The following is an 11,742-nucleotide window of genomic DNA, read 5'->3' on the forward strand; positions in this document are numbered from 1 at the left end:
GCGGCATGTCTTGGGAGTCTTCGCCCAAAATTTCAGCCAAGTCCATCCCATCTCGAGATATCGTGGCACCCGTAAATCAACTTGGAGTTCAAAAAAAAAGCGATCAGAAAGTTAGACAGTTGAGCAATTCTCTACGAAATCGGTCTTTTTTCTTCAATTTTAATTTTTGTATTTTTTAATCCGACTGAAACTTTTTTGATGCCTTCGGTATTCCCAAAGAAGCCATTTTGCATCATTAGTTTGTCCATATAATTTTCCAAACAAATTTCGCAGATGTCCATACAAAAATGATGTATGAAAATTCAAAAATCTGTACCTTTTGAAGGATTTTTTTGATCGATTTGGTGTCTTCGGCAAAGTTGTAGGTATGGATATGGACTACACTGGAAAAAAAATACACGGTAAAAAAAATTTGGTGATTTTTTATTTAACTTTTTATCAAATTTGAAGAGAATTTTCTCAGCTTTTCAAAAATATTTTTTATTATATTTTTTTTCAAAACTGGGCAAACATGTGCACTAATTTAAAAAAATGAAAAACTGCGACTATGTTTAAAAAAGTCACTTAAATATGGCTATAACTTGAAAACGGTGCACTTTATCAAAATTTCACTAATGTACTTTTAGATTGCAAATTTGATTTTACATCGAAAAATGAAGTTGAAAAATTTTTACGACCAAAATAAAAATAAATAAAAAAAATAAAAAATAGTGTTTTTTTGTAAATCAAGTTTTAGTGATAAAAAGTTAAATAAAAAGATCACCAAATTTTTTTTATCGTGTATTATTTTTTTCCAGTGTAGTCCATATCCATACCTACAACTTTGCCGAAGACACCAAATCGATCAAAAAATTCCTTCAAAAGATACAGATTTTTGAATTTTCATACATCATTTTTGTATGGACAGCTGCCAAATTTGTATGGAAAATTATATGGACAAACTAATGATGCAAAATGGCTTCTTTGGGCATACCGAAGGCATCAAAAAAGTTTCAGTCGGATTAAAAAATACAAAAAAAATCGAATGACCGAAATCCTAGAGAACTGCTCAGTTGGCTTTGCGCATGGCAAAATTCTGAGCTTAAATCGTCTCTAACTCAGTTAAATCATGAAATACCTTCATGAAACTTTCAGAAGTGATTGGAAATCATCTTTTAAGTGGATTTAATAAACTATCTGTAATGTGAAATTTTGTGATTTTGTACATGTATGTAACCCATTAAAAAAAAAGTTTTTTCCGGAATATTTATGCCGTTGCAAATAATTTTTGAAGTTTATCTCCCTCGACTCTGGACAAATCGTTGAAGGCTGTGGGGGGGGGGGAGGGGGGGTTTGCCCGGTGATTTTTCGGTCCGATTTTGAAAGGGGGGGGGGGGAGCGACAAAAACTATGACAAATATTCAAATCATAACCATTTCAGGCTGCGCATTTGCAATAATAACAGTTGTGAAGATGATACATTTGACGTTTTGGGATTTGCGATTGAAAATAATTTCCAGAGTGTTTTTTTTTTAAAGGTCCATATGAAACACAATAGCTTATAGGACCTTTTCGAAAAATCTCTAGATGTGTACAGTAATCTAACCAAACCTATTGATTAAATATATTTTAACAGATGTGTAAAATCTAATTGATGATGATTATGATGAAGCTCAGTCTTACAGATCATGGAAACTGCTTGTACTCCATAGCCGATTCATCAAACCACAACTTAAATCAACAGCTGCCATGGCATCCTTTGATTCCTTTACAATACTCTAAACAGCTCTACATTCAATTAAGAGTTCATTTGCTAGCACACGTGAGCCGGTGTCCGTTCCAAACCGTACATGAATGCAACCCCGCCTATTTGTGCCTTGATGCTCTGCTGCCGATAGTCCTGGATTAAATGCGACCAACTTGCTCTTCTCTTCCCTTCTCCCTCTCCTTCCGTCAGCTTAAACACCTTCCGGCTGTGGGTTCCTCAGCTGTTTACCATCATCCAGGAGTACGAGCTGGATCCGACGACCTTCGCCACCGACGGCTCCCTGTGCGACATGCTGGCCTACAAGGTGAACAAGTCGGCCGTCCTGCAGGAGCTGGAGCGCCCGTACGTTGCCGTGGCCCCTTCCAGCCCGCTGGATACGGAGGAACTGGTCTGCCAACCGGTAAGGGACATCGGATGGGTCATGTTGTGCATAAGGTTGGGATGAAAGTAATAAGAAGGGAAACCAAGTTACCTAGGATTCTAGTTAACCATTAGTACTTAATCGTAGAACAAAGCTAGCTTTATTAATACTCTGGAAATATTATATTATATGTTGCCAAAAGGAACCAACCATACTAGTGCTTCTCGTTTGCCTTTGACCACACTACGTTCAGTTCGCATGACCTCATCCCATCTCTCTATTTTAACACACAGACAACTCAGGGGGACATCTATCTGAATCCATTAATCATTGGATGCGTCGGAGTTGCAGCCTACCTAGTCACAACGGTCCTGATTAACGCCATTGGCAATCGGAATTTGTTGGGTAAGTTACCAGACCACAGGAGTAGTTACCGTAGGACCTCGATGGTTTACATCACCTGGAATAATATAAACCTGACAAACAGGGTGACAAGTAAAGGTTACGCAACCAGTCTTAAAATTTCACTCTAGATGAGCTCTTGACGTTGACAGAGCAGTTTAAATATTGTCCATTCCCATCTCTTTCTCTCTTCGTACTCCAAACAATGACCATCATCAACCGCCGGGGCCATCCCAGTGTACGGTCTGTTCACGTCCGGCTGTTGCGGTTTGCTGCTGTACTGGAGCAAGAGTTCGACCGTCGTGCTGGTGCTGTCGGCGACGTACATCACCATCGCAAGCATCTCGTCAACGGGGCTGGTCGGTTCTGTTGTGGCCATGTTTCCCACGTCAATGCGGTATGTTGGCACTCTCGAACACCCACACGATCACACACATTCACAGATAAACAAAATTAATTTTGTATTTCTAGATTAAATTTTCTACATTGAAGACCCATTACACTTATGGTACGTTCGTTTGAGGGCTAGTTCCGCACTGAGTGTCGCACTCAGAGCTGTCAAAGTGATTTTTTAAGAAACTCGCGCTGGTTTCGCACGGGTTTTTGCCGCCATCTTGGAACTGAAACTTTAGTGCCACACTCGATTTTTTTTCAATTTCATACGAGTTCCACGCACACTAACAAATGACGGCTCTTCCAACGAACGTACCAATAGATTATTTTGAAAATTTACCCTAAATTTCATAAACAAGAGCGACATTGATAAAATAACATGCTTAACAAACGTAAAAACCACTGAAATAGTTTTCAAAAAATACTCGTTTTTGAACATGTTGTATAAATGAACGACGTATGCTGAAGTAATCTTATGTTTGCAACTTTGCAACAACTTACTTTTCCTGTCCTTCTGGCATGGCCTACTTTTTATCGTCCAAAAAAAAGTGCTCATTGTGCAACGCATTTCAGTTGCGAGCGTCGTCAAGCGCAAATAAAAACAATGCTGAAAGTTCAACTTTTCAAAACGTTCATCAAGGGCCTTGAAAACTTGTGGCAAGCAAACATTTCAATAATTAGGGGAAATATACCCACACTAAGCCGTTCGACATTTTTTTAAATTTTTGCTTTTTGGGGGTTTTTGAAACCGCTTTAGTTTAAAACCACCCAAAACAAAAACTGAAAATTTTGTTTATTGGACCTTTTAATAAAAACTCAAGATTTGAAGAATAAAAAATTCTAATTGAATACGTTTTTCGAAATCTAGATCGAAAAGGAAATTGTTTTACGGTTTTCCTCAGGATTTTTAACATTTTGGCTGTAATTAAACTGACAGCAAATTGAAAATTTTATTGAAAAATATCAATTTTAAGTCAAATAAGAGCAATAAGAGTAGACCACCAGTGCTCATTCATTAAACAATGTTTTAATGTATGTGTAGATTTATAAATTTCCCATTCATCTGTTATGCTCTGTTATGAGGACAATCAGATTTTGTCAACATTGCTTGGAAAAGGGTATTTTAAGAATCGCACTGTGTTATTATTTCATTCAAAATTAAACTTTAAAAGCTACTTTTAATAAATATCAATATAATAAAAATGTCAACAGACATCCCACATATTCGGAACACCAAAAAACTCGGAACACTTTTTTGGGATGCAAAATGCAACTTTTCACGGTGTGTTTTTTAGAACAAACTAATGATACAAAATTCGGTATGTCTGATATTTGGCACCGTGAAAGAAGGGCTCTTTCCCGACATTTTGCGGGGTTTTCCGAAATATTTCGTCGGGGGGTCTAGAGCAACTTTTTTATTGAAGATTATTTTTCGATTTTATGGGATATTTGTTCAAAAAAATCACAGAAAATCTGTGCATTCATGATGATATCACTCAAATTTCTTACGAATATACTTTGGGGACTCTAACCAACTATATTTTACCAATATTTGACCTCCAATAAAAAAATCGAACCAAAATATCAGATTTCTAGCTTTTTATGAAATTACCCCAAAATCCAAGCTGGAAATACCGATACGACCGAAAGTAAATCTTTTCTGTGTGCAATTCGTCATGAAATTACAGCAACACATTGCCCGGATACAAATTTGAGCATTAAACAATACAAAACATGGATTATTTAATAAATAAGCTGTTTATTACCAAATAAATTCCGAAAATTATTTTTTCAATCCTCGCCACATCACACTATAACATTTTAAAACATTTTAGAATCAATCACTTTGTAGAAAACAGTTTTCTGAACAAGTGCCATAAAAAGTATCAGTTTTGGTTCAATATAAGCAGAGATATGCCCAATTTCCTGAAATAAACAGTGCCTTACTCCAAAATTTATTAATTTAATTACCTTCCACATGATGGGCACTGCCTGCTAAGATATATTTTTTTTTGATGATAATATTTTATTGCAACATACAAATTATTACAAGTTTTGACGAAATTCATGAAAATAATTCTATAGCATTCATTAGAAAACTCAGTAGACTAAGCCCGTTTCCACTGAATAAATTAGGTCGACGTCGTCGTGCTATCTTGTCGCACCCGCCATTTTGACGTTCCGAGAAAAACGCGTTTTAATGTTTGACCTTGAATATTCAAAAACGTGAGCACGCAATGCAAACAATAACAAACACGTTTTGTTTGGCTCACCATTCTGTGCATTGTCCCAAAGTTTGGTTGAAGTTGGTTGCTGGAGTCCCGAGTTATAATTACAAATGTTTACGGTAGTCTAGCTTGTACGTGCGACAAACGCATCCTGACTTTCCTGGCCTGAAATCCCTTTGGCCTTTTGTCGCACTTACATCAATTTTCATGGATTGACAAGATAGCACGACGAGATTGAAACTACTTTCATATGTAAAGTGACAAAAATGCACGGAGTTTTTCGGTTTTTGTTGAATATCTCAGGATTGAAATCGAATTTTGGGGATCTGTGAAGGTCAAAAGGTGAGGCATTGTGTGCTGCACAATATGGCGTTCTTAACTCAATTTGGCCCAAAATGCACGTACGACAAGTTAGCACGATGGCGACGAGGTATTAATTCAAATAAAAGCATATTCTATCCCAATCTAACGCAGAACGATGGTCGTTTCACTCACGATGATGTTTGGCCGGACGGGATCCATCATCGGCAACGTGCTGTTCCCGCACCTGATGGCGCTGGGATGCTGGCCGCCGTTCCTCATGATCGGAAGCATCCACATAGGTGGGTTTTGTTTTCATGAAGTGCACAATCATGAATAATGATCTGAAATTGTTTTCAATTTAATACCAGTGTATTCAACTCTATGTTGGCATGTCTTCCAGGCTGGATCTACTTTATTGATATTTTTCTTTCTCTTTTTTTTCTTTCAGTGGTAGCACTTATATCAACAACTCTGCCACGGACAGTGAAAAAGCCTCTGCAGTAGTTTTTACTTTATTTTTATGACTAAGTGAGTTTCTATTTAAAATTTCTAATAAAATTCTAAATATTCATTACTAAAGAACTACTGTATTTATCTAGTTGAATCAGTGTAGGTACGTCTTACAGCTGTAGTCTGAAATACGTAATACAATCTAATCCAACCCAGCTGCTGCTTCCATATCATTAAAGAGCATAACAGCTCCTGTTTCGTCTTCAATTTAGAGCTTCTTCCCACATCCAATTTTGGAGGCCCTTCCGGGTGAGCAAGTGAAAAGTATCAAGGCGATGAACGCTGACATGTTTGTATCACATTTCCAGGGAGGGGAATCTCGAAGCCTGTTCGAACCTGGCTATTTACTGGGTACATTTCATAGGGAGTGCCGAAATTAAGACACACGGGACGGCCATTCAGTTCTGAGTGAACTTGAAACAAAATGAGCATGAAATATGCTAATTAACAGGCTACCTTTGCACGTGGGGTGCCCTGCCTTTACGGTTCTTCAAGTCCGCTCGCAGAAGGATATTTGCAAAATTAGGGACCAGCACCGTTCGGTTCCTGTGTGCGCCTCACTGGAGAGGTTATTAAGCTTAATTGAGTTCTTACAAAGGAACGAACGGTTGCGAAACACCTGGCTCTCGAAAGAAGACATCTTGGTATACTGCTACTGGACTTGATGGATGCAATGTTTAGAGCTTGTTTAGAACTATAACGTTTAGAATTTTATTGACAGAACAAGAATTAAATCTGAATAGTGATTAATTTAACGATTTTTATTAAATACTTTTATTTTTAAATACTTTATTTTATTTCACAGACCAGTTCATCACTGTTAACGTTTAAAAAAATATCATGTTTGCACCAGGAATCAAAAATTGATCAAATATCGATCAGTGGCCGGAACACGCTCCACCAAAAGATTCAGATATTTGAATTTTACTCTCGATTTAGACCACTGTAATTTATTTCCCTTGAAAACTCGTTCAACCGATTCTAAACTATCGAGAATACTTTGTATGACATTTATTTTTATGTTTTCAATCAAATAAATCTGATCAAAAATATATAATTTTGGGGATCACAGACCAGGAAAAGTCGTAAATCTTTAAGATTTGAGCAACTCTCTACGAAATCGGCCGATTTCGACCATTTTTATTTTTTGTATTTTTTTATTTGACTTAAACTTTGTGGGGGCCTTCCCTATGACCAAATATTCTATTTTGCTTCATTGGTTCACCCATACAAGTCTCCATACAATTTTGGCTGCTGTCCATACAAAAATGGTATGTAAATATTCAAACAGCTGTAAATTTTGAGTGAATTTTCTGATCAATTGTAGGTCATTGTTGAGGTAGGTATTGTTGAAGACTTTTGAGAAAAAAAAGGCACACGGAAAAAAAAATTTGCAGATTTTTTATCAACTTTTTTTTCACTAAAACTCAATTTCCCAAAATACATATTTTTTTATTTTCGAGATTTTTTGATATGTTTTAGGGGACAAAAATCCGCAACTTTTGAGCCATAGAGAAACATGGTCAAAAAATCTGCCGCCGAGTTATGAATTTTTGAAAAAATAGTGTTTTTTGGAAAAAATCGAAGTTTCATGCAAAAACAAGTTTGACATTATTTTTTAAAACAAAATTTAATTTGCAATCGAAAACTACTTGACAGATTTTTTGATAAAGGGTTCCGTTTTCTAGATATAGCCACCGAAAGTTTGATTTTAGCGAAATATTTGCAGTTTTTCAATTTTTTAAAATAGTGACCATGAGTGACCATTTCTAAAAATATTTTTTTTTGAAAGTTCCGAAAATTCGCTATAAAATTGTCTAAGAGACATTGAAGATTGGACCTCGGGTTGCTGAGATAGAGCCGCTTTATGAAATAGAAGCACGAAAATTGAAGTTTTTTAAGTCTCACCAAAATAACCCAGCATTTTCTAATGACGATATCTCAGCAATTAATGGTCCGATTTTCAATGTTAATACATGAAACATTCGTGAAATATCAAGACTAACATTTAAAAGGGCCAAACATTGAAAATTACGCCCATTTAAAATGCTAGTCTTGATTCAAAAATCTTCAAAATATTTTTTTCGAAAAGATCGGAAAATTTCACGAATGTTTCGTGTATTAATATTGAAAATCGGACCATTAGTTGCTGAGATATCGTCACTAGAAAATGGTGGGTTGTTTTGATGAGACTTAGAAAACTTCAATTTTCGTGCTTCTTTTTCATAAAGCGGCTCTATCTTAGCAACCCGAGGTCCAATCTTCAATGTCTCTTAGACAATTTTATAGCGAATTTTCTGAACCTTTAAAAAAAAATATTTTTAGAAATGGTCACTCATGGTCACTATTTTAAAAAATTGAAAAACTGCAAATATTTCGCTAAAATCAAACTTTCGGTGGCTATATCTTGAAAACGGAGCCCTTTATCAATAAATCTGTAGAGTTGTTTTTGATTTCAAATTAAATTTTGCATCAAAAAATAATGTCAAACTTGTTTTTGCATGAAACTTTGATTTTTCCAAAATCACTATTTTTTCAAAAATTCATAACTCGGCGGCAGATTTTTTGACCATGTTTCTCTATGGCTCAAAAGTTGCGGATTTTTGTCCCCTAAAACATATCAAAAAATCTCGAAAATCAAAAAATACGTATTTTGGGAAATTGAGTTTTAGTGAAAAAAAAGTTGATAAAAAAATCTGCAATTTTTTTTTCCGTTTACCTATTTTTTTCTCAAAAGTCCTCAACAATACCTACAACTTTGCCGAAGATACCAAATTGATCAGAAAATTCACTCAAAAGTTACAGCTGTTTGAATATTTACATACCATTTTTGTATGGACAGCAGCCAAAATTGTATGGAGACTTGTATGGGTGAACCAATGACACAAAATAGCTTATTTGGTCAGTTTTGGTAGAGAATTGCTCATTTACGACTGATTTTCTTGAAGATTGATATTTTTAAAATTCCTTTTTAAAGCACCGTAAATGTAAAAATGTATCAAGCAATTTTGAAATTAAATGTAGCATGCTGTGACAGATTTTAGGCAATTGGATACACTTAATTCCACCAATCCCTATGTAATTCGGTCTTGCTTATTTAAACCAAATTAAGCTTTCTGCATCATTTGAGGTCGTGTTTGATCCACGTGGAAAATTTTGGTTGGTTGAATATTACCTCTTTTTTGAGTAATTATACCTAAAAACTGTATAAAAAGGTGAATTTGATGAAAATTGACGAGTTCCGGATGTAATATTGCACATTTATTTAGACACAAAATCTGCCATATTAATTTCTGTGTGGTTTAGGTTTACCTGTTGGAAGCGGAAGATCATGGGTTCGATTCCCATCTGCTCCAACCTTCCATCGGATGGGGCAGTAAAACGTCGGTCCCGGCTTTGGCTGTTAGGCCGTTAAGCCATTCCAAGTGTGCGAGTACTCTCCCTGCTATAAAGACAAACAACACACCAAACCAAGCCTGCTCTGGAGGAATCGCTGGCGGCAAATGGACTCGCAATCCAAAAGTCGTCAGTTCGAACCCTGGAGTGGAAGGTTCCTTGGAATAGAAAGTGGTTTGGGTGCTCTCGCCAAACCTTGTAATAGAGTCCACAAAAGACTTGGGAGTCGTTAAAGTGGATGGTTTGATTTTTGAGTTTTAGATTAACCTGAGGTGAAATATTGGAAACATTGCCAAAAAAACTTTGAACTCCAGTTAAGCTTCGTGGCACCAAAATCACTGTGCAATACCGACAAACATTTATGCACCATTATTAGCTCGCAGTCTGGTGCTAAAATTGCTCTGAGCAGCAGCACCATAATATTCAGTTAAACTTCAGCTGGGAAGTTTTCCCAGCACGAACCTTGTCATTTTAACCGCTGGATAGAGCAAGATTCAGTGTATCAGCAGTTTAGTTTTACGAGTTTGAAATACGAGCCTGTTGATGTTGGCAAGCGCAAACTTTGGTGGGGATCGTAGAGGTAATGACAGACAATGTTGGGTCATATTATTGCTATTGCTTTACATTAAGCAAGCTGAAACTGAAGAGTCAAAACTTTCTTTAGCCCATCGCAACTTCACATTTTTATTAAATCAAAATCCAAACTGAGGGTTGATTAGTTCTAAATAGGCAGTTTTATATGGATTTCTTTCATGAGAAAATCGGATACAAACTTGTTTTTCAGTTTTGTTCAGCAAACTTTTATTCCAAAATATCTCTCTCTTTTTTATTTGGAAGAATTGGCATGATGTGTTGATTCCACTTTTTTCATAATTTTTTTTATCATTTTCCACAAAATAACTCTATTTTTCACTACAACTACGTCTACGTTAAAATATTTTTCCGTTTTTTTTTTCAGTTGCTGCACGCGCTCATAGAATTCTGACACATAATAACGTTGCTGTCGTCTACATATAAACAAAACTTTTGTTTTAATCGCCTGTTGCAACATGCTATAAATATTTCACCATATTCAACACGGTCACCAGAAACCCCATGCTTCCGTGGGGTCGATTTATATGTATATGCACACTTTGTTTGAACATGCAATCAGGAGTTTTTGCTTTCCCCGTTCGGCTTGATTCAAAATAAAATAAAAATACATTGCGCCTTTATTCGTTATTTTTAACGGCAGTCAAACTTAATCCATGTTTGTGTTTGGCTTGCTCGTTTTCCATTGACGATTTTGTTCAATGCTAACAATCAACAACCTTGGTAAACCTTTAGTTATCGGGAATTGGTTTGTTTTGATTAAGCTGCACTGTTTATTCGTTTTAATAAGAACAAATTGAACTTCAACTTATCACATGATTTTCTGAATACATTACATATTGATATTATTTCGAACAGCATTTCAGGCTTATTTTAAAACCTAACTAACAATGATTTTAATTTTCAAACGTATTTTCAAAGAAGCCATCATACGTAATGTTGAGAGCTGACAAGAATTATATTTGTAAAACATGTAACGTCGCAAGTTTTTGTCAATAGTGCTTTTAGCTAAGAACAAGATTGTCCCTTCGACGCAGTGGTAAACGCAGAACGCTGTGCCAGTTCGATGTCAGTCGAATAATCTACAGGAGTTGCTTTGTTCAATGGTCGAAGACTAGCAGGCTATGATGACAGGCGTAAAATTTAGCGTTTGCGTCCAGGCCTGACGGACAATCTTGTTATTACCTTCAAAGAATAGTTTAGATGACAATTGATTTTTTAGGAAACTGCGTGACTCTGATCTACAACGGAAAATCGCAGAATGTTGCGTCTGTCACTCTTTCCCCTGTTTACTTTGTTACTTCGGTGTCTGGCAGGAATTGCATCAACAGATGGTCGATGGTGGACTGACATCTGGATCAGCTGATGATTGTTTTCGCAAAGGTTTGCGTAAGTTTAATTGTAGATCAGTTTTTTTTCAAATTTACACAGCAATCAAACTTTTATATTCTTCTATTCAACTTAACCCTTTTTTACATTTATGGCCATGGCATACATTTTTTGAAGTTTATTTCCCTCGACACTGACTAACGTCGAGAGGGGTAAAAACATAAAAAGTATAAAATATTAAATTCCGAAAAAAGTTCTCATATAATCAGTAGATATTTTTCATTCGAATTCTAAAACATGCATTTCAGCAACTAATTTTAACTGTTATTAGTGTAAAATTGTCCAAAGAATCCGATTATGTAGTACGCTTTTGGATTCAAACTTTTTTTTAATAATCCTGTTTAAATATTTTTTCATAATAAAAGTAAACTAACTATTACAAATTTTGAAAACTACTTCTTGTGGTTCTTCTAGATATATGA

General features: G+C 35.8%; 1 protein-coding gene across 3 annotated transcripts in view; it reads left to right on the forward strand.

The window, feature by feature from the left end:
• LOC120432526 (synaptic vesicle glycoprotein 2B-like) overlaps positions 1 to 11,742 on the forward strand; it is a 96,814-nt gene that overhangs the window by 18,997 nt on the left and 66,075 nt on the right. For 2 of the 3 annotated variants that reach the window (XR_008212558.1, XM_052710649.1), the window contains exons 7-11: positions 1,937 to 2,147; positions 2,402 to 2,513; positions 2,748 to 2,907; positions 5,606 to 5,733; positions 5,883 to 5,962. Coding sequence is in view for 2 of the 3 variants with exons in the window: in XM_052710649.1 (XP_052566609.1) it covers positions 1,937 to 2,147; positions 2,402 to 2,513; positions 2,748 to 2,907; positions 5,606 to 5,733; positions 5,883 to 5,938 (667 nt within the window). In the remaining variant the exon portion in view is untranslated. Of the gene's footprint in view, positions 1 to 1,936; positions 2,148 to 2,401; positions 2,514 to 2,747; positions 2,908 to 5,605; positions 5,734 to 5,882; positions 6,100 to 11,742 lie in introns of those variants that run through there. The other variant, XM_039597743.2, reaches the window with a different exon arrangement.

This window comes from Culex pipiens, chromosome 1 (assembly GCF_016801865.2).
Source record: "Culex pipiens pallens isolate TS chromosome 1, TS_CPP_V2, whole genome shotgun sequence".
NCBI lineage: Eukaryota > Metazoa > Arthropoda > Insecta > Diptera > Culicidae > Culex > Culex pipiens.